Source organism: Megalops cyprinoides, chromosome 15 (assembly GCF_013368585.1).
Source record: "Megalops cyprinoides isolate fMegCyp1 chromosome 15, fMegCyp1.pri, whole genome shotgun sequence".
Classification (NCBI taxonomy): domain Eukaryota; kingdom Metazoa; phylum Chordata; class Actinopteri; order Elopiformes; family Megalopidae; genus Megalops; species Megalops cyprinoides.
This window is the reverse complement of record NC_050597.1, coordinates 25,915,580-25,939,199: the sequence shown is the minus strand read 5'-3', so window position 1 is coordinate 25,939,199 and position 23,620 is coordinate 25,915,580. Positions and strand designations below refer to the sequence as shown.

The 23,620-nt window shown below is 45.6% G+C and overlaps 1 protein-coding gene across 6 annotated transcripts in view; it reads left to right on the top strand.

Moving 5' to 3' along the window:
- The window catches only part of ltbp1 (latent transforming growth factor beta binding protein 1), a 106,519-nt gene extending 86,709 nt beyond the window's left edge, over window positions 1-19,810 (top strand). For all 6 annotated transcript variants that reach the window (XM_036546327.1, XM_036546326.1, XM_036546328.1 and 3 more), the window contains 9 exons: window positions 2,056-2,196; window positions 4,619-4,771; window positions 5,345-5,434; window positions 6,306-6,434; window positions 8,525-8,668; window positions 12,096-12,266; window positions 15,399-15,569; window positions 16,105-16,254; window positions 19,137-19,810. In XM_036546327.1, coding sequence (XP_036402220.1) covers window positions 2,056-2,196; window positions 4,619-4,771; window positions 5,345-5,434; window positions 6,306-6,434; window positions 8,525-8,668; window positions 12,096-12,266; window positions 15,399-15,569; window positions 16,105-16,254; window positions 19,137-19,309 — 1,322 coding nt within the window. In that variant the 3' untranslated portion in view covers window positions 19,310-19,810. The remainder of the gene's footprint in view (window positions 1-2,055; window positions 2,197-4,618; window positions 4,772-5,344; window positions 5,435-6,305; window positions 6,435-8,524; window positions 8,669-12,095; window positions 12,267-15,398; window positions 15,570-16,104; window positions 16,255-19,136) is intronic.
- Window positions 19,811-23,620: the final 3,810 nt, after the last annotated feature.

Here is a 23,620-nt window from a genome sequence, read left to right as displayed (position 1 = left end):
ACCGAGCTTTGGGTTTGAATCTGGCTGTGGAGCTGAAAACTTGGACAGGGCAGTTGGATGCTGTCATTCTGCGACGAGGCACTGCAGGACCACGCCAGACAGTTTTTAATAAGGGCGCCCTTGTGCGTGATAAAAACAGACACACAGTTGGGGTTTTAATGTCAGAAATGAATTATGGATTCCCAGCAACCACTTCAAGGGGGTTATTTTTAGTGTGTCTGTTTCGTGCATTGTGTACCTGGACTGTTTATGGTTTTGTCAAGTCATCATGGATTGTAAATATGTCACGCTCGTTGCGTGAAGGTACCTCGAGCCACGCACGGCATTAACAATCTTAACGTCTGGCCGGCTACTGCGGAATGCTGTTCCTGCTCTGTAGCATTCAAAGTGAAGAGTACAGCAAAGCTTATTCCACAGAAACGGAGTGGTTTTTTTTGGTCTCTTTCACCCAGCCAATGAATGGCACCGCTTGTAAAAATGTACCAGGTGGGTGTAATCGCTTTCATTCCTCTTTTCTCTGTGTTTGCGCATTTTATAGGCGGTGTGTCATCAGTGTTTCCAAATGATGGGTGATGTCTGGTCCAAAACAAAAAAAAAGAAAAATTCACCCAAAGCTCCAAAAAACTAGTTCAAGCCTATGAATATAAATTGGACAGGAGGGGTGCAAATTTCACCCATGACCGCCTCTTGAGGTAGGCCTCGAATCTGCAGATTTGGAAACACTGACAAGGGTGATATGTTTTTTTCTTTTTTTTTTCTCTCTCTTTACATAGTATTTCTCGTCTTGTCTTCTACTGTGACCCTAATGCAACACTCCCACATTGTGAGTGCCGAAACGCCACGCCGAAAGCCTCGTGGACAGGCCACCCACGCCCTCTGTGAACCACAACAAAGCAATCTGTGTAGTCTTTATGGCTCAATTCACAAGATAAGGGCCAAAATAACTCTGAAATATGGCCCATCAATCTGCCTGGGGAAAGCAGTGGCCTGAGGAAGGAGTTACCATGTAGCGTGCCCTCGTTAATATTAATCTGTTGGACTGGGGCAATGCTCACTGACATGCCTTTGGTTTGAAGAGGTGTGGTTTGGTGTGAATTGGCGAGGTGCTTAGCTCTCTCAGGGGTCTGTTAATAGGTGAAATCCTGCGTTTGTCTGATGTTTCCCGGTGTTGCTTGACCTTCAGGTTTCACATAACAGAATTAAAATTCAACACATTGAATTCAGCATCAGTACAAAAAAAATACATGTTGAAGAGAAAGTCGTGGTAAATTACTATTCTTAAAGTGTAATTTTTGACTTTAACAATTTTTTGTCTTATTTGTGACCCGCCATGTCCTTCATGGAAACTGCACTGCATTGTATTTGTTGTATGCAAATCTATGCAGTGCTTTTTGTCTTCCGGAAACAATGCATCAGGGTTTGGTCCGTGTGGGTTTTGCATAACAAAACCACAGTTAAATGAATACATCCTTTTGTGTAAGCTACAAAAACTGGGTCCATTTTAAGTCCTTCAGGGCAAGTGTGTTTATTAAACATATAGCTCATTCTTATGCCGAAATCATCATTTCTCCTCATGCTGTTGCCTGGAGGCCACTTAACTTCGTTAACTACATCATCTTTTTGATAAAGACAACACTCAAAACAATATTACTCTCCTCAAGCATGCACTCAAGCATGCTTGTGCAAATTTATTAAAAATAACTAGATAAATAGAGATATAGCTATACAAATTGTGACATGATGTTACTGAAAAATAAAACAAGAAAACCAGGGACACTTTGAAATGAGTGAGTCGTGTCCCTGGTTTTCTTGTTTTATTTTTCAGTAACATCATGTCACAATTTGTATAGCTGTATCTCTATTTATCTAGTTATTTTTAATAAATTTGCACAAGCAAAACCAGGGACACTTTGAAATGAGTGAGTCGTGTCAGTTATCATTAAGTAAGGCATATGTTAAGCAACATTATAATAAAAAAATTGAATAATGATAAAAAATTACAATGATTAATTGCAATGGCTGCTGATGGTGCTGCGCTTTGTCTCGTCCCCGTAGACGTAAACGAGTGCGAGCTGTTGAGCGGGGTCTGTGGGGAGGCGCTCTGTGACAACGTCGAGGGGACCTTCCTGTGCCTGTGCCCCGAAGAGAACCAGGAGTACAACCAGATGACCGCCAAGTGCAGCCCCGCCTCCACAGGTGACCCCTCCCTCCGGCCGCAGGCTGACCCCTCCCACACGGAGAGGAGCTCGGTACCTGGCTGGTGCATCCTCTCACGTAACTCCCAGACACATTTTTCAGACTGATGTTTACATACTCCAAGGTGGGGAATTAGGGAAGAGGGACTCAGCAGGAAATATCTCCATATGCGGTTGTCGGCTAGGAATTGAAATGGCGTCATCTCACCTGCATCAGCTTGTTCCAGTTAGCCGCTCTTGTGTGTAAAACAGTTGATTTACTTACGTCTGTCAGACTCTATCTGTATCTTCACCTAGCGTTGAGGCTTAAAGCAGTTGGAGTAACTCACCAGACACTGCATGCAGCTTTCACGGCTAGACCCTGTGTTGACATAGGAAGCTGACATCATATTCAACAGTACTCTCCCAGCATATATTTCAGCATGACTAGGTCTTGAAGGCAGGTTGTAATTTTGAATCCTGTCCAAGATTTACTTTAAAGCATATATTTCATATTTGGATGTAACATTCCAATCGTAGTTAAAAACACATGTGAATATTACATAGCTGAATATTATTATGGTTTAGTGTAACAGTTTTTTCATGGCTTTTACCATTTTTTATGGCACATGCCACTTTTATACTATATATATATATATATATATATATATTTTTTTTTTTTAATTATTTTTTTTAATAGTATATATAAATATATATATATATATATATATATATATATATATATATATATATATATATATATACATATATGATGACTAGTGAAAAAAACAGTAGTAGCCCGTTGACTTGAGTGAGGGGCTCATTTTGGGTTATATTTATTCACATTGTGAGATTATGGTGGAATTATAGGACGCTCGAATAACAGGGGGCTCCGCATGCGGCAGTAAGGCGCAAGTGTTAACTGTCTGGGCACACCCCGCGGCCCGACTCGGGCGTATGGTGTTGATTAGGGTCTCCTCAGAGGGCCAGAGGCAGCCGCACCAGCAGATCGACCCGCCATCTGCTCGACAGTTACGTTTTAAAAAAGAAAAACCCGCTAATGGAAACCAGGGCCCGCATGTCCCTCGCGGAGTGGGGTGGCTGTGTTTCCCTTCCCAGGGCCATAGTGATCCAGCCGGGAGGGCAGCGCCCGTGGGCCTTCGGGTACAGGGAGGAACGTAACCAAATACCGCCGTTTAGAATGTAAGAGGACGTAACAGAGAGATTAAGAATGGGTTTTTTTGGGGGGGAGCAGGGTGGGGGGTCTGAAAGTCTACACAAATTACTATACCACTGGGGTCTGGGTTGACCCTACTATGAAGAACATGCAAGACCACGGCAGCATGGAAGTAATGTATTATATTAGGAAAGTGGACATGCTTGCTCTAATCCAGACGCTATGTAACCCTGTTTGTTCCAAAAAAAGCCCATTTCCATGTGTTCGCAATAAAAAAAAAAAACCCTGCCGTTTGTCTGAAAGGGGCAATTGGAGACTAATCTGGGGCGATCTGTAATTACCTGAAGAGCTTACAGTGCAAAAAGTGGTGCAACATGACCCATGGCAGTTTCACAGCCGGAGAGGGGGGAAGGGGAGGGGTGTCAGGGGGGTGTCTCCAGTCTCCAGGTGTATCATTAAGCTCCTTTGCTGCAGCTGTGCTCTCCGAGGCTGCAGGCTGATCGCATTTATCATGCAGTGCATCTCTCCAAAAGGCCCTAATTGTCTCTGTTACGCTCATGCATGGGAAATGTCACATTAGACAGTAAAAGAGAGGATCTTGGCGCAGGGCTGTTAACCCTTTGTGAACACTGTGCTTGTGAGTGGCGCAGACCCAAAAGATTTTTGCTGTTGCTCCTCGACATGATAATGAGCAGGTTTCTGTATCTGTTTCTGTTAGCTCAGCAATCAGCAATCTTGAGTACTGAATGTGCTTGTTTTTGGCCTGATAGGATATAGCGCCTCCTGCTGGGCACACTGTGATATTATCAGTTCCCTCAGATGAGAAGCGGAAAATGATTCTGGCTTCTCATCAGTCTTTTATTTCATGCTGTTATAAAAATATTCCAAGAAGGCATCTTATAGCAGACTATGGATCCAGTCAATACGGCTGTTCAGGGTGAGCCAGGGGCGGGTGGGATTGTGTAGTCTGATGGGCTACGTGTCATTCGAAGCAGTAATGACACTGCATGGTGCAGTGACCTTGGGCTAACCTATTCCCCACCACCAGCAACTGCAATCTAACGCAACACCGTGTTCAGCTCTTTCTCCGTAACTACAAACTGACCTGTCTCCCCGGCCCCCGGGGCGTACCGCGCAGCTATGCCGACGGGGTCACCGGTTCTGGGTCCTCGTTAGCGCTGCGTCACTCGGGGGCCTCGCCCCGGGAACGCGCCGCCCCTGCCTCTCCTTTGTAACTGACGGTCTGTTTCCCCCTGCCCCCCAACAGCAGCCCGGAAAGAGTGCTACTACAACCTGAACGACGAGAACCTGTGCGAGAACGTGCTGACCACCGCCGTCACTATCGAGGAGTGCTGCTGCACCCTGGGGGCTGGCTGGGGGGACAACTGCGAGGTGCACCCCTGTCCCGTCCAGGGGACAGGTGAGCCCCCATTTTGCACCTCACACGGCCATCTGTGTGTATCAAAACACTTTGGACCGGGAACTGCCGAACAGATTTCAGAAATGTCCAGTATCTATGTAAAATTTATCAGCACCAAACAAAGTGTTGGCATGTGTTTGTACAGCAAACTCTAGTTTTGGAAGCAAAGAAGTGGGTTGCTTGAAGTTGGTCCTTGATATCTATCTATAACAGACCTATAGCTAAAAAACTGGAATCCATGTGCACTAGACAGCCAGTGAAGACTGTGGTAGTTATGAATTTGAAGTAACTCAGGGTTACTCCAGTTCAGAGCAACATTAGCATCATCCAGATGTTTTTGCAAAGTCTTTGAAGGCCGCGGCTATCCAGATGCAGCGCTGTGTCATTAGCAAATTGATCTTATTTGTGGGTTTTTAATATGCTGTATTTGTACTATAACAGACAATATAGTAATTTGTGATTGTGTGTCAGTCAGAAGAACGTTTGCATTGAATGTTGTCTGTCTGACAGTTTCTACCTGTACTCTTTGCTTTGGTCTCTGCCGCGCTCACTGTTATATTCTCCCTGCCACAGATCAGTTTGCCCAGATGTGTCCAGCAGGGAAGGGCAGTGTCCCCACTGGCGACGCAGTCTATGGGGTGGCGGCGGCTGAGAACTACAAAGGTATGGCTTTCAGAAGGCGCCGGGCACATTTCCTTCATGCAGTCACTACATTAGCGTCATGGCAAGAATCACGCCCATCAGGACAGGACCACAAGTGCTCTCACAGGGGCTGTATGCAATAAGCCACGTCGGAGATGGCGGGGTCAGTCCCGGACGAGCTTCTGTGCCTCCGAGGCGTCTCTTGCTGATGACTCGCGGCACAAAAACACCGGCCGCAGACGCTCCCGCACGCACACGCTCCACACACGCCATTTAGGAGCGAATGCAGCAGCAGCAAACCCGCCACGGCCAACACCACACCCCCACCCTCGTGCCCCGCTAATTGCAGGCCCGTGAATTCCCTCCTGCAGGAAACCTCGCTCTCTCTCTCTCCGAGCGGGTTTAATTCTGTGATGTGATTTATGACGGCAATAACGGCGCAGGAGAGAGCTCTGGCAGCCGCGGGTGCGGATGTGGTGCGGCCGGCAGACGCCGCCCGGGAGGGATGGGCGTCCGGGACGTTTCCCCGGTGTCAGCCCGGAGGTGCCTTCAGTTAGCACGCCCGTCTGCACGACCAATCGCGTCCTCGGTCACATATAGATATGCACCGCTAAAGGCATGCAGCGGGTCGGAATGGGAGCAGAGGTTCTGCAGGTTTGCTAATGCAGTCCCCGGGTTCCCACCACATAGCTGATTTGTACATATACGCCTCTCTCAGGTTTCAGCATCCCTCATGCTGCAGGAGTGACACAGCGCTGTGGAGCGTGCACCACCTCGCACTTCTTCAGGAAGCGTCTCTGTGTCATCGTTATGCAGATCCGCAACACCACTGGCCAGCAAACACGATGGGTTAACATTATTGGGCGCCTGCTTTTCCCTTTTTTCCTGACAGATGCGGACGAGTGCACCTTGTTCAATCAGGAGATATGCAAGGGCGGCTTCTGCCTGAACACGGTGGGGGGGTACGAGTGCTACTGTCAGCAGGGCCTGTACTACGACGAAACGAAGCTGCAGTGTCTGGGTGAGTAGCAGCAGATTTCCTTTGGGCTTCTCCCATCTCTGTCGTACACCCTGTTGACAGATGTTTTCAGCAGACTTGCAGCTTGGTCCACACTTATATATGCTTTATGGGAGCTTATATCACTTTAATGTCTTTTTAATGATGACCTCGCTCGAGAGTACACAAGCGCTGTCCCTCCCAGGATTTGAACTCGTGGCCCTCTGGTCACTAATCCGGTGCACCAGCCGCAAAATCACAACATGGCCATTATACGGTATGAAATTTACACAGACACATCCGGCCAGGCCCTGGCCCAAGCCCCTGCGTTTGCGCTCTGCTTACGCCCCAGGGGTGGAGCGTCCCCGTCCCGGGTCAGAGGAGGGTGAGCGGCGGGGCGTGGGGGCAGGAGGGTACGTCTGAGGTGAGGGCAGACTGCGGGACACGGGGCCCGGCAGCGCGTCCCAAAACCGCGGCCCGGTGGGATGCCGCAGGCCCGGATCCAGGGAGGCCCCCGTCCCGGCTCCAAGCCACTCCGCTCAGGAGGCCAGGAGGCAGGCCCGCGGGAATTGCCTGCGGAGTTCCGCCACATTTGCTTCAGATTATTTTGACAGGATAGGCTGGGCGGAGGGTCCCCGTGGCGGTTTGACTCCTTTCCTTCGCGTCCCTCTTGCAGGCACCATGGAATTAAAACGCACTTAAAGAACCGCGGCCTAATGCCGCATTTCATTTGTGGCACATATTTGAAATGGACAGATGGGTATTTTTGAAAAATATCGAATGTCATATAAGTACTGATTTCAGTGGTGCGTTTGGTAAAAACCACTGAAATTATGGGGCTTTTTTATAAATTTGCATAGCAATTGTATAACGAGGCAGTTCATATGTATCTGTTCATATGCTGTGGCTGTGTGTTTCATAAATACATGTTTTTTTCTGCAGGGGATGCGAGAACTCACAAGTTTATTGTTTTGTACACCTGCAGATGTTCCCATAAAGTGGCGTTTATTTAGTTTTATACTAATTTATACATCATACTCACTGAATAGATTGCCACAAATGTTAACTGTAAACCAGTTTTGTCTGCTCTTAAATTGCCTCACACAGTAGTAGAAACAAATTTAAACCAGAAGCTGATGCCCACTGGAGGAAAATTAGGAATTTGTATTTGTCATGTGTACAGTAAATAACAAAATGTTTTGTATTGTATTAGTTGTACATAATTACATACTGGTTGTGCTTATGGGAATCACTGTCACTTCAGAGCACTAAGATCCTGTGCTCAGATCTGACCCTGTCCACAGGAAGTTTGCATGTCCAGTCAGTCCACTTTCTTCCCAGTGTCCAAAGTGATTCTGTGGAGGTTGATTGGCGTGTCGTGCGTGAGCGAGTGCCTTTGCGACAGACTGGCGTCCTGTCCAGGGCGTGGCCCTACCCAGCGCCCACTTCCCTGCCAGGGTCGTCTCTGGCTCGCCGCGGCCCTCCGAACGGCTTGCTGCGTCCCTCTCAGAGGACCGTGTGGTTACTGGAAGCAGATGGATTTCTGTGTGTTTTTCCCTTTGCGTGGTAGAATTCAGAGCGGGTGACCCCGCAGCGAAAGAACCGCACAGCACAAGTTCTCTCTTCGTCCCGGGCTGAACGCAGCCTCTCTTAATCGGGCGAGTTAATGAGGCCAGACGACCCAGTCTATTTGAGGGAGACTTCCCCAGCCTGCCGGATTGCAGAAGAGCAGAAAGGACTCTTCACTCGCTGTTTAACCCGAACTTTCAGCTGATCACGCCTGACAGTCAGGGGGAGAATGGGCCTTTCATTAAATGTGAAAGAATTATCTCAGACGTGAACTGATGAACTGAGTCTAGGTGAATGGGCTGGAATCAGTGGGGTCCAGGCTCATTCATTTTGCTGGGCCGGATTTTGTGGAGGTGGTGACTCCAAAAGTCTGTGTTACCAGGTGGTCTGATGCACCCTCAGATTCTCACTCTGTCTCTCATCACCTCACTCTCTCTCTCTTTCTCTCTCACTCTCCCCCACATTTCTCCTAACTCTCACTGCCCCCTGCCCCCCCTTCTCTCTCTCTCTTATCTTCTCTCCACCCTTCCCCCCGCTCCCGGCAGACATTGATGAGTGCCAGGCCGAGGCCACATGTCCTGGGTCAGAGTGCGTCAACACCCTGGGCTCCTACATGTGTTTCTGCACTCCCCCCCTGGTGCTCAACTCCGTCACCATGCGCTGCGAGCCCTCTCCCACAGCCTCCCCAGGTAAGTGCCCCCCACCCCACCCCCCACCTCCAGGCCTCATCCACCCATGCATACAGACACCTACGCTTTATTATGTGTTTAAGCCTGCATCCTTTCTTGCTCTCTTGTATCAGTCATCCCAGTGATTATTGGCATAATACATCTGCATTATCCGTGTAATGCATGTACAGATAGCTACCTTCATGCAGCTGTAATTTTATCCTGGATGTCAGCCTGCTAGCAAGCATTAGCCTCTCCAGCTGAGCAGGAAATGGTCTGGAATCAAGCTAACATTTTAGCATTAGGTCATTAACGGGTCTAGTGGGGTGCTATTTTCTGGGATCAAGAAGACTAGCCAAAGCTTGCTGACACCTTCTCTTCTGAATAATTCCTCTGTTATCGTTAAGCACAAAAATGCAGTTTAGTTCACTCATAGCAGAGGCAACAGCACAGGCTAAATCATTTGTCTCATGTTAAAGCTTCCCTGCCACAGGGTGCCCACATTCACATTTCGGGATGGGTGTGCCCCTCAGATTAATTGATTTTTGTCAGTAGCTAACCACGTCTGCTGTAAAAAAAAAAAATCTGGCTGAAATTTAAGGAAAATCATGTGCTTATAGCTGGATTCCAGACATCTGTGCATATAGTCTGAAAGGCCAGTGTAAGCTGACTGGTATTGAGGCTGTTGTAATAGCCCGTCATCATGCTACAGCATGCCTGTATTTATCAAAGGGCATGTGCTTGGTGTCAGCAGAGAGTCCTAACCCAATGTACAATCTTTGAGCTTACAAATGCTTACAAATGCTAATTGGTGACAGTTGTAGAGTACTCCTTATCTTATTCCTCTAGAAAGTACAGGGCAATAGTAATATTGATTTTTTTCATTTGCCAGTCTTGTTTTCAAACCATTGATCTTCCATTCATCAGTGGAATCTACAATTTCATAAATTTACTTTGTTGATCTTGAAATAATTTACAGTTAGCATACCTAATTAGTAATCAATGATTAATAAATTGTGCATATCGTGGAAGTAGGCTGTTATAATTTTTTATCATAGTCAATTATTGTAATTAGACTTGCTAATGTTAATTGTGAAAAATTTGATACATTATTACTATTTTTCAGTCCTTACAGGATCCTGCAATTGCATAATTAGTTAAATAATTTATGTGTCCCCACAAAACTAGGCAAAGTCTGCAAAAGCATCCAATTGCAGAAAAAAAAACAATGGCAAAAACAAGTCAGCTTCTCTTCAACGGCAATAAGTAGTGTTTGCTTGTGCTTGGTATTCTGGAGGCGTATGTTTAACTGACACATCTATTAGGAAAAGAGAAGAGAAATAAATAACAGTTAGCTATCTAATACATTTTCAGTTGTATCCGGGTCATTTCAGTGTGTATGGACCCAGTATATTTCAGCATGTAAGTCTCAGCCAACTTCAGCCAAGTTGGGGCAGAAGGTGTAAAATAAATTTGTGAGAGTACATCCTAGAAAGGACTTCTCAACTATACTGGCAGGAAAAACAGCACCCAGAAGTGGTAAGAACTCATACCAGCAAAAGCTCTTCCTTTTGCTCTGCTTTTGCAGCTGGAATTCAAGTGTTCACTATGGGCAACACTCAAGTGGCAGATGGGTAGATTAATTGTTTGACAGACAGCCATTAAAAAAGTAAAAGTACTGCATGCTGAAAGTGGTATTTAAGCGAGCTGTTTATGTTTTCTCAAACATCTCCCTAATCCCTATCTAGACCCAGACATACACTGCTGTGATTTAGAATTCATGTTGGTGGTGAACCCAATGTCATTTAGGCTGTGTAGATGTGCTATGGCAGCATGGAGAAAAATAATCACTTGGGTACTGAGTCCTTTAAGTTTATAAAAGGACTGCGGGTCTGCAAAACGTGAATTTGGGATTCACCATTCTTTTTTAGTGAGTGAAATTTGAACTTTCATGGGGATAACCTCTGGTACATAAAATTCTTCATATGCCACTGTGCAAATGTGATGAGTGCCCTTAAAGTGAGAGGGAATTTTGCAATCTGAGTATGTTAAGTAACTAAAGCCAGTAATGTGTGTAAGCTTCGTATTTGTGTGGATTTTTTTCGACCCTTGAAAAGGTTGTGATATTTCAAGAAACTTGTCCCTTATGCAAGCACTGGAAATACTCCCCTTCCCAGGGGATAGAGCATGCTTTGTGCTTTCCTGGCCACACATCCACCTATGTGAGAGTAGCAAACAGAATCAATGCAGGAGAGATATTATGGAGTGTAAAACCTTTAGCTAATTAGGCTCCAAATGAAATCATTTGTATAATCTGTACTTCCAGCTCCCAAGTTGTTTTATTACTAGTTCATTAAAGCAGATCAGGTGGCACTGCAAAGGCAAGCACATATGAAGTGCAGTAACCAAATACAGCAACATAAAATAATAATGTTACAATTAACAATGTAGTGTTTGGAAACAATATATGGGTTGGGAACACTTGTCTGTACGAAGGCTGATGTATGGTAAGCTGATGCCTGGACTTTGCACATTTCAAATTAGTTGCGAAATGAGACTGAAATGACCTTTGTTGTACATGAGTGTCTGGACTCTTGGGCATGCAGACCTGCCTTTTGCAATTTGAAATCCATGTCGATTCTGCGTGTGATTGAAGTTAACATGGAAGGCACATCTGAGCTCGAGAAAACCTCTGCGATGAAATGTTTTCGCAGAGTGTATGGATGTGCGTGGAGAGAAAGGCGTTGTACGAGGTCGTCACGATTGAAATAACCCATTAGATGTAGAGGTGAACACGGTTGCTGCATGGACATCTTTGCTCTCTCTTTTGGGTGCTGAGTTTTTGTTCAGTCATTTTTAAGTATGCAAAATGCTCTTCGGGATGACATTCCTTTAGATGGTTTAACCAAAGTCTAACTGATTCATCGGTGCAACCCTCTCAGACACAAAAAGTAGGATGGGTAGCTATCCATAAGTCACGTCACTATGTGTCACAATGGCCTTGGAGAAAGACAGGGTTTTAGAGTGGTTTCATTGAAGGTCATAGTCACAATGAACTGGAATGGAATGAATGGGAAAGGACTTTTTAAACAGTCTGTAATTGTTGGAATGGACCCTCATTCCTCACCAGTTCATATCAAATGACATTTGCTTTTGTTCTGAAAATAATATTTGGCATGCAGTATCTGTAAAAGCTATAGGATAAAACCACACTTATTCTATACAGGAACTGATCTCCCATCTGACGGCTTTGAATGGTGCTCCATGGTGTTGCTCTGTGGAATATGAAACATCTCAGAGGAATACTCCCTCTAGTGGCCAAAGTGATAAAAACCTCGCAGAGCTACCTTGGAGGAGTATTCTTCCATTGTGCCAGTCCACCACTGGATGGTGGTGCAAAACTACAGCTGAATTCACTCAAAGCTACCTTCCTGTGTTTGCTCTTCAGATGAATGGGAGCAGACGGACATCTACCAGGACATCTGCTGGCAGGACATCGCAGAGGCTCTCACCTGCACCAACCCTCTGGCAGACAGGAAGACCACCTACACGGAGTGCTGCTGCCTCTATGGGTACGCCTGGGGCATGGATTGCGCCCTCTGCCCCCAGAAGGACACAGGTACCACAGCGCTCCCCAATCGATGCACCCAGGACTGGACACGAGTATGATGTTAGGCCCTCACTGTAATGTGTGTATTTATATGATAGAGCCCATATAAGAGATCACAAGAGGCTGTGGATAGTGTGGCTTGCATTTGGCCCTTTAGGGAAACATTGGACCCATGTTAAATGTTACTATAAATTTGCTCAGCAGATAACCCTTGTTCGGGGTGACTTACATAGCCTGTATTTCTGCATATTATCAATGTACACAGCTGGATATTTGCTGAAGCAGTTCAGGTTTTGTACCTTGCTCAAAGATGCGACAGCTGTGTCCTGCCTGCGGAAATGAACCTGCAGTGATTGGGTTACGAACCCTGGTAGCTCTTAACATTGAGCTCATTCCAAAATTATCAATAATCTGTGTTGGACTGTGTTTTATTTTGATATATATTTCAGTCTTACATTTTACATGCGCTTCATAATTTATCCTGCTGAGCATGCTATTGAAATCATATGCACCGCATATCTGCAAACAGTGCTCACCAAAACGCATTTCTCTGCCTGATGTGGTCTCCAGACCAGGATGGGTGTCACTTCATTCGCTGGGGTTTTTTTTTTGATCCTCGGCTACCCCCTCTGAGCCCTTCGCCCCGGAGCTCGGCCAGGACCTGCCGGCGTGGGAGGCCGCAGCAGGCCCGGGTTCTTGTTCTTCTCCCCCGTGCTCTCAGCTCGGGGAGCCTGGCGCGGGTCTGCGCTCTGTCAGAGTGTCTAATGGATGTGCCGTCTCCCGTCCCAGAGTGCCCAGAGGCCTGGCTGCAGCTCGCGTTGCAGGCTTTTGTGGACTGGCTGAAAAGAAAAAAAAAACACATCCCGCTCTTTTCAGCAGGACCAACCCGTTCGAGATTGTTTTCCCAGATCGGTGATGTCGAAAATCCTCAGAGTGCTGCTGAGTCTTCCCCTTACTCTTCCTGTTTCTCTTCCTACCGCTGGGTGAAATGATTGAACTGGAGACAGAGAGCCATTTGTGCAGATTATGTTGGAAAATTCAACTAGATGACCCTCTACAGGAGACCAAATGTTAATCAGATCGTTTAAACCTTGTGTGGCTCTTCTATACATCTATGTATGGAGTTCCAAAAATGCTCTACTGTTGAGTCTTACTCAATGAGCAAATTAATTCTATATTAAACAATTTACAGTATCTGACAGGACAGCTTTTTCTGGGTTAAGATTAATATTGAGAAAAACTTCTATGTCATACAGCAATTAGTCTACACAGGAAAAAACGAAACAGAGTGCAGTGGACATAATCCAGAACTCATTTTCCAAGTGAGCAAATGTGTTAGTGGGTCATTTTTTAGCAAGGAACCCTTCCGCACATTTCCCCGGCAGTGCCCAGGCACGCACAGCCGTCCTCCATACCAGGCCTCCTCCCATTCGGACGATCCCCTGCCCTCCCTCCGAAAGAGCTGCTCAGGCACAGGTGCGCGAGATCCCTCCGGTCTCCGTCCTCCGAGGAAGCTGGGCTCCTGCCCGTGTTTTAAGAGACTCTTGTCCGGATCCTCTCCCCCCGACGAGATGCGCTTCCTGCGCAGACGGCCTTCTGGGAGGAAGCACAGGTGGATGGGATTAGCGGCGTCTGAGCTTTACGTGCCGCAGGGCTCGGGGGCTCCTTTCCTACACTCCCTACACCACGGCCTCCATCAAAGCCAAGTCTCGAGCAGGATGCGGGCTCGCGTTAAAATCTGCATTCAGGAGGAAAACTGGGATGTAATTACAGCTTATCTCTCAACACATGAAGACCATACAATGTTGAACTGAGTAACATCTTGGTCTGAGGTTATTATTCAGTCAACAATTTCTTATTAATCTCCGGGCAAGATGGAATTTGCACAAATGGCATTTGTTTGCCAAGTGTTCCCAAGCCCTTTTAATGGTAGTTAGTTTCCGTGCATGAAAGATACGCATTGCAAATTTTCATTGTTAGTTTGGATTAAGTTTGGGTAACCTTTTATTACATTTGAGACAGTAAGATTAGTTTCACTCATATGCGTTGGTGCAGAACAACATGCTATCAACATTACTTCCAAGTCTAAATGTAGATTCTTTGTAGAAGTAAATAACATTTTAGCTGAATGAAGTGGTGATGAGTTGATGAGACCTATGCTACCTATAATACATACTATAATGATGACAGATGTGAAACTTACATTTTACCTCCAGACTGAATGAGTGGCATTGTTTCTTTTGTTACATTCATTAACGTGAAGTAACTCATGTGTTCAATAATTTCATTAATTTGCACAGATGTGCCAGTGCTGTGGCATTATGCTAAGGAACAGGGCTCTCAACCCCAGTGGGGCACTGCAATTGCTCTTTGACAAGGTCCTTAACCTGAGTCAGCTCAGTGAATACTAAGCTGTACAAAAGAATAGCATGTAGAAATAGCTAGATACAGTATGTAAGCAAGGTACAATATGTTAGATTTGAATAAAAGCACCCCCTAAGCAACTGTAATGTAATTTACGGGATACAGACACCTGTGACATTGCAGTGCTTACTCACTGCAGACACCCGTATCAAGGACAACCTAGCTTACATTTTCATCAGTTCATACAGCTGGAAATCCACAGTTTAGATTCTGTTCTCCTGGGGAGCATTCATATCGTGAGATTTGAACCTGCAAGTTTCTGGCTCCCTGGTCCAGTGGTTTAACTGCTGCTATACGCTACGGTGCTGTCAGCAAGCCACTCAGCTGAGCCGCTGGATGCTTTTTGTTTTCCTGCAGAGCCATCTGTACTTACTTAACAGCTGGGAGCAGTGTGAAGAGGTCAGATGGAGCAATTAAGATCCCAATTAAGATAACTCTCCAAATGTACATATGTTTGTTTGGTCAAAAGGTCAGCCATCTTATCTTGGAGTCTGTATTTTAAGTTATACGTATTACGCCTGCAACTGACAGCTTGTATTGAGGGAGCACAAGCAAAGTGCAGCATTGAACCAGTAAAATTTACTGTACAGGGGGGCTGCAGAAAGGGATTGTGGTCCTTGACTGTGAGCTCAGTTCTCTGGCCACTGTCCCACGCTGACTGCTGTGACCGTTCCAGTGACAGATGTGGTTTTTGTCTCCCCCCCCCCTCCCCACCAGAGGACTTTGCCAGCATGTGCAACATGCCCCTCAGAGAGGGCCAACGCCCCTACGGTCGGGACAGCTTGCAACCCCCTACGCACGACTACCCGATCCACGAGGTCGGCCCGGAGTACGACTCCCGCCCTGAACCCCCCCGCTTCCTTCCCAACTACGAGAGTGAGAGTGAGCGTGAGTAAATGCGTCGGGATGCAGTCTGTTCAGTGTAGCTGCAGATATTCAGGAGAGATGGAGAGGCGGGGGCTGAACTGACTGTGGTCAGAAAGAAAGCTTGTTGCTGCCACCTGGTGGTACAGAAGTTAACATATCAAATAAAATTCAGTAGAAGGTTGTTGACCCTGCAAATGAACTGATTACAATTTTGCAAGTATTTGATTGAAGACTGTTTTAAGTATTTCACAGCTCAATTATTGCATATTTCTTGGATTACAATTTTTGGTAAACAACATGTAAACAATCCTGTAAATGATTGTATTCCGATGTAGCTCTGTTATTTTTCCTTGCCTCTTCATATCTATTAGTAGGACAAGGACTGTAGACACATGAACACAAAAATTAATTTCACAACAGGACACAGATTCTGTTTATACATGCACAAACACTTTGTCCCTCTCTCTCACATGCTGTACACACACACACACACACACAGATACTCTCTCCCTCCCCCCTTCTTCTCTCACCCTCTCCCCGTGTCTCCGCCCGGCAGATCCGTATGACGCCTTCGAGGGCCTGCGGGCGGACGAGTGTGGGATCCTGAACGGCTGTGAGAACGGGCGCTGCGTGCGCGTGCAGGAGGGCTACACCTGCGACTGCTTCGACGGCTACACTCTGGACATGTCCCGCATGGCCTGCATCGGTGAGGGGGAGGGGCGGGGGCTGTAGGGACGCCACAGGTTCCCAAATCTAGGAAGGGAGCGGGACAAACTTCTGCTTTCTGTCTTTTTCCGACAGTCTATCACATGGCATGTGCTGCATTATGATGATTTTTTTTTTCAGGATGCACTACATTTCAGGGAAATGTTAATGTACATTCATCACCATTGTGGGTCCTGGATAATGTTGGGGTATAAGCAGTTTTGATAAAGACTCTTCATTAGTCCTGTGCAGGGTTCTGTATGGTTCTGTAGGGTTGGGAAATAGAAAAATGGAGCTGTTGTCTCACAGCTGGAATGCAAGCAGTGACAGTGACAGTGTGGCCCAGACTCTAGTGTGGGTCACGCTAAAGTTGCCAAGAGTGCAATGTGTGACTTCTGTTTCGGTTCAGATCACAGTGTAGGGCAGGACAGGCTCACTCACCTCAGGCTGTGGAGCCGTGCCGTACCTCGCTCTGGTCTAAAACCAGTGATGTAAACGTCGGTTTTTTTGTGATTAAAAGCAGATGTGAATTGGAAATGAATTAATAAGCCACACGGACGGAGAAGAACGCCAAGGCTGAGCTCACCCCAGTCCTTTTCCAGTCCAAGTGCGTCATATAAATATCAGATAAGATCTTTGCTTTGTCTGCTTGTGTATTGGTGCTACGGTGCTCTTGGACTGATATCCCTGCTCCAGCTCTCCCCTGTTTTTTTTATGTTGTTTTCTCAAGTTCAGAATAATTAGAACACCGGCTGTATGGATGAAATTGCAAGGAAGAGGGGAAGTATAATTGCTGTTGTTATTACTGTCATGTTGATTATAACTGCAGTGCGGCCCAGGCACTATGGTTAATGAACAACTTGCAGCCCACACCAGCTCCATTCGTGATTGTATAAGCCCTATGCTCTAAGGTGAAGCTGTTATTTAACTAAGGAGCAGAGAGTGGCCGCGTTAATTGAACTGCTTTATGCCATAACAGAGATGGCGTGTTGGTGGGAGGCGGAAACCCTCAGAACCCGAGGGTGCCATGGGAATTATACCACAATCCTCTTGGGAAGAGCTCTTCAACCCATTAAAACCCATGGAATGTTAATACCCCAGATCATTTTGAAACCTTTTATGTACGCTGTGCAGTGTTTGGAATCCCAGGAGACAACTTTCAAATTCCGATGGATTTTAGTTGAATGTTATATCCACCAAGCCACCAGTGAGCTGTAATGTTTGGTTATTTTTTATGCAAATATTGCATATGACATTGTCAAATGTCATTTGTCTTTTTCATATTTGGCATATTATACCAGGAGTGGCAGTGCTACTCCATGGACTCCCACACAAACTATGTAGTTTTACTTTTGTCTCTTACACTCAACATTTACATTTACATTTTTAACATTTTTAAATGTTACACTTCAGTACAGTACAAAAATATTCAGTACCCTCAGTTTGCATAGGAAATCCAGTGTATTCACAATATATTGACTTAGTGCCAGGTCAGATTGACAAAAAGCCGACAAATTAGTTTGAGGGGGAAAAAAAATAATAATAAAAATTTGACAGGTTGATTATAATTTTGATTAATAAGAGTGTCCACATGCAGATTTGATCTAGAGTAATTTCACGGGTGTCAGAAAAGTGACAGAAAGAAAATGCACGCCTCTGAATGTCTGAATACAAAATAGGCTAAAATGAAGTTTGTGCACACAAACATTATGGCAGTCTATTATTTCAAGTCCTTCAGAAATAAAGACATCATTTTTAGCTCACACTGCTCATTCAAATGGTCTTATCCCTTTTGTATTCACATGACTCTGTTGGTAGATGTGTGATGTGTGTGTATGTCAGCGTGCACACGAGCGTGCAAGCACATGTGCGTGCGTGTGTGTGTGTGTGCCAGTGTGTGTGTGCGTGCGTGTGTGTGTGCAGGCACACGCTAGTGTATGTGTGCGTGTGTGCATGTATGCGTGCGCTTGTGTGTGCAATATCTCTTTAGCTTTACAGCAATAGCAGAAATGGGGAAATGTTGCATGTTCAGGTTCACCTTCACCCGTCCCCTCCTCTTATACTCCCAGTGATTGAACACCGTTGATGTGATGTTGTGTCTGAATGACAAAGGCGAAAAGGGGATAATTGCGGAATGAGATTGGTTTATTTGCAGCCAGGCAATCCATCATAATGGCTATTTGAAGTAATCACTATTCATATCAAGTAGGCCTCATTCCGCTTTAATTTAGAGCGATGCTGTATAATCGCTGCGATGTGAAGGCATAGGATGACGAACAGGCTTTGTCATTGCGCATTCAGATCATTTAAAACAGATGTGTTGTGATGCATTGTATATTTGTGATAGGCCATTAACAGTGGAACTGCCACAGCCTGAAGCATAATTTGGCAATATCACAAATCTATTTGGCCACATTTTATATGATAATAGTACACTAATGATTTAATATAGATCGATTGAGGTTGTCAAGGCAGCTGGAGATATTGTAGGAGAGTGTGGGTAATTTATACTCTACAGTTGAATGCTTTCCATTGTAAAGGGTTTAATAAGTACATCAGTATAATGTGGGGTTCAGCTGTCTGGAGCATTAAGCACATTTCTGTACAGTCGGGAGTTTTTAGCTGAAACTGCAGACAGGAGGTATCTACATTTGTGAAAATATTTCTGATTATTTCAAAAATATGTCTATAATGCCAAACTATGGAGATTTTTTGTTGTCACTTTACAACCCCTAAATACCATTTCCAACCCCTAAATTATAATATATACACAGAACAGTGTAATTACTGATGAATAGGTAGGTCCTTTACTCAATAAAACCATTATCTACATATTTGTCGCATTCCTGTAGCACTGACCCAGTCTGCTTTTGCCCGCTGTAGATGTGAATGAATGCTCCGAGCTCAACAACCGGATGTCACTGTGCAAGAACGCCAAGTGCATCAACACGGAAGGATCATACAGGTGTGTGTGCCTGCCGGGCTTCGTGAGCTCGGAGCGCCCCAACTACTGCGTGCCCGCCGAAGAGGAAGCAGCCGACACTGTGAGGGAGTGACCCAGGATGCCCACCAGGGGGCGACAAACATTAAACACACTTATTTAATCCAAGCCCATATACTCTGCACTGTATAAAACAAACTAAATGAAACAAAAAAAAATATTCTTACTTGAGATGAAGATCAAAATTTAACCTACTATGTGGTGCCTGTACGGAGAAGTGAAACAAAGCATTGTATAAATATGTGTTTGTTTGTACGTTCGTTTTTTTTTTTTTTTTATTAGAAGGAGTGTAAGCGTGTAAGGGGGACGCTCACACTCCTGACGCAATGACAAACCCTATGGACTTTTGCTGGGGGATAGTGTTTTTTTTTCTTTTTGGTTTCCACCCAGTCAAAACGCCTTTGTGTGGATATTTTATTAAGTGAAGAGGCCAGCCGACCAGCCCCTCCCTCTGTCCAGCTCTCCCTCTTCCTCCTCCCTCCTCTTCCTCCTCCCTCCGCGGTTGCTATGTAGGACTACCTGATCGTGGATGGGACACACCTGTATTGCCTTTACTCTGCGGCTTCACAGAAATACACAGTATGTGCTGTACTGTACAAGAATGTTATTAATGTAAATTCTTTGGAATAAGCTTTTTCTAGGCATTTTTGTATTAATGAAAAAAAAAACACGAAACTGTACTTCTCTGTGTCTGGAACATTGGACAATGGCAGGTTTTTTTGTTACTTTTTTCCTTTGTTTTTTTTTTGTTTTGTCTGCCCTGTGGAGCAGCCACTTTTGATATTCTTTTGCTTTTTCATTTTTTTTGTCCTGTTGTTTTTGTTCGTTTTAATTTCTCAAAGAAAATGAAGTGCTCCGTTTTTTTGTTTCGTTTTGTTCTTGTTTTTTGGTTCAGTTTTATTTTGTTTTGTTTTGTTTTTTTTTGTACTTTTAAACACTTTTCAGAATTTTACTGCAATGTCGAGAAGTCTTGCCAGGTTGCAATGCTGCTAAAGGACAGCCGTGGGAGTAAGTTTTGTACATTTAAAGTGAGGAGATGAAAACCAGTTTATGTATTGTAATTTGTACATGGAAAATAGCTCTTGTATGAATATCCTTTCATATTACTATGTATATTAAACCCCTTTAAATAAATCACTATATGTGATAATATAATGAGCCTGTCTGTTGTGGAATGTTGTAACTGTAACTGAACTGGAAATTTGTGGATGCAGCCAGGTAAGAGGGTGTATACCCTTAGCATGGAGGCATATCATTCCTATGTGTAAGTTGTTTTGAAACTAGAACTCTTTACCAAAATACTGCTCTATCTGTGCTAGTAACTAAGCATCATTTCACATTACATAGTTACAGAATTTAACTGACAATTTTTGTGTCCTGTGCAATGCAACAGATATTGATTAGATGCTGCTCAAACATTTGTCCATTTGTACCTGGGTAATCAAGTTTTCTTGACTGAAGCGCATGATGTTCAAGATCCAACCACTGGGGGTGCCATTTGCTTTAACACTGTGCCTCTCAAATGAAGCAGACTATACACATCTTAGATCTAACAGGTGCATGTGAACCTATTTTTTAAACGTTTGTCTGGAACTTTTGTATGGTAAATGTGAAATATTTCTGTTGTGTTTTTATATATTGTTTGTGGAATTATTTAATTTTATGTGTCACTGGCCCTTAACTGGTTGCACATGATCCAACAGCTGAAGTGACAGAAAAGACACAGATTCCTGTTCCCAAATGACTCTCCATCCCCCTTTGGAAGCAGGAGGGCAGGACAGCTACCATGCTACAAGTTAACCACTTGTAGCAAGTATTTACACGGGTCTTGCCGCTCCTGAGCCCAACAAAAATGCCCAAGTTAGCCATCAGTAAAAAAAAAAAAAATCCCGATGATGTCAGCAGTTGTTTTCCGATGGCCGTACTCTCTGTCCCTCTCCGTGGCTGTTTGTGACGGGAACGCTGTTTAATAAGTCAGCCCATTAGCCCCGCTCCGTCTCCTGCCCGGAGCTGACCACTGTCACACAGATGGTGTTTTCACACCGTAAACGGCCGGCGAAACGCCATTGACAGGTGACTTAACCGGCATTAAACCTGGCTTAGCGCCTCAGTCTGACAAAGGGACTGCAAATACCTCCTGCTAACTCACTGGAAGGGATGCGACGTTTTTGACGGGGGGGGGGGGGACCGGCTCGAGGGTTGCGACTGTGTCGCGCCCGGCCGTCGGTTCCGTGCGAGTGGGAAAATGCAAGCCGCGATGTGATGGGAGTCCTGTGTGAGGCCCCTGTGTGTGCTCACGCAGCAGCTGTGGAGCTGGCGGTAGTGGTCTTATTGATTTTCATCAGCATGTTGCTCTGTGGTTCTTTAGTGTTTGGCTGCAATCTACATCAATGCAGGCTTTTCTGTTATTTCCATGTTTTTTTTTGGGGGGAGGGGGTTGTTATTGTTTTTGGCCATTTTGTTGATGTCAGAATCCTACATCTGTCAGTGCAGCTGTTTAAATCCACTAGTGGAGTGGGGCTAGACACCGGCCACAGAGATTGATTGATGTCAGACATCAATCTCTTCACCAAACCACATGAACTTTGACGGCCTTTTCCTGGGTGGTGTATAGACAGATACCACTCTCTATATTCTAAATAGAAAATACCTTATTTTGTTTGTATCTGTGTGTGTGTCTTTTGGAGGGTGGGGGTTGGGGGAGGGAATGTGGCAGTTGGCTTTTCTATGACTGAATGCATTTCAGTCTTGCACACAATAATGGATACTGAAAAAGTCAGGTTCCCAAGACTGACCCCTGAGGTACACCCCTCTTTTTTCCTGCACTTTGTAAATACCTAACATTTTCAACAGTAGAGAGATGATGTGGTCTTGAAATAGTTCGAATGAGGCAGTGATTTGTACATTTTAGTGAAGGCATCGTTTTTTACAGGCTATAGAAAAAAAGACCTCACAAGCAGATTTTGTGGCAGTGACAGACAATGAAGTCACTGCCTGGGGCATGGCCCACCATAATTTGCACTCAATGAAAATGAGTCCCAAATTTTTTACCAGGGCTGGCACCCTCCAAGTTCTTCCCAGGAGCTGGATCTCTGCAGTGCAAACAACATGGGTGACATAGACATTCTAGAGAAGGAGAGTGTTTGATGGCATCTCGGTTGACGGTAGGGTGGGGAGTGGGCGTGGGGGGTAGCTGTCCTCTGTTAGGCTGGTGGCCAGGGCTGCTTCACATAGCTTCAAATGTCATGTTCGCACTGTGGCCAGGAGAGAAGCCTCAGCCAGCACCACGGTGCTGGAACAGAGAGGAAGAGAGAGGGGGAGAGAGAGAGAGAGAGAGAGAGCGTGAGAGGGAGGGAGGAAGGGAGGGAGGGAGGGAGGAAGGGAGGGAGGGAGGGAGGGCACAGAGACAGAAGGTCATAATCACATGCTCCTCTCTCCTATTTACTGCTCTGTCCGTAGTTGTTTGCCGTTCCAGAGCAACGGAGCTAATCAATGAGCCTGTCGGTTGTAGAGCCCGCGGGCAGCTCAGAAAAGGCAGGCGGGAGCGTGGCGTGAGGAGAACGAAGACTCCAGCGTGAGTGTCACTCCTCGGGGGTGGGGCGGGGGGAGGGCAAGGGTGACCCGAAAGGACGCGCTTGAGGAGAAAGGGTAAGCTGGATCTGCTCATGAGACCAGCTGATGGGAAAGCGTGTTAGAAGTGCCGTGATGATTGAGATTACTACGGCTTGCCTTTTGACTGTCGGTCTCTGCTTGTGATCTTTTTAGTGACGCCGCACTGTTTTTTGTAAAGGGCACAGTGCACGGTTTTTACCCTCACAAAGAAAAGAAACTTCTGCCAAATGTCTTCAGATGGCAGTGTCCTCCGAAAGGACTGGGACTAACTGAGAGAGGTGGTTTGGGGAGATTTTTGACAGGGCATCAGTGCCTAGTGGCTGAGGACGTAATATTGGCAGGTGACCCAGAAGTGAAATTACACCCCCTGTCCATGTTGCTAATGAGCCTTTGAAAAGCCTTGTTGCCACAGTACAGACTTTAAAGGAGCGGTTGCCAAAACTGTACCTGTTTATCGGGTGACAGAGGTGCCTCGCTAGAGCCAGAAGTCTCGGCACAGATCTCAAGGTCGATCCCAAAACTTTGTAGCCAAAGACAGTGTGCGTGTGTGTGTGTGTGTGTGTGTGTGTGTGTGTGTGTGTGTGTGTGTGTGTGTGAATGTAGGTGAGACAGAGGGAGAGTGTGTGGTGAAGTGTGTCCATCAGCACTGTGCATACATGTGAGAGTGCACGCGTGTGAGACTATGCCGTTTGCCTCCTGACAGGGTGCACGTGTGTGCACGCATGTGAGTGTGTGTGAGCTCGGCGCGCGTCCA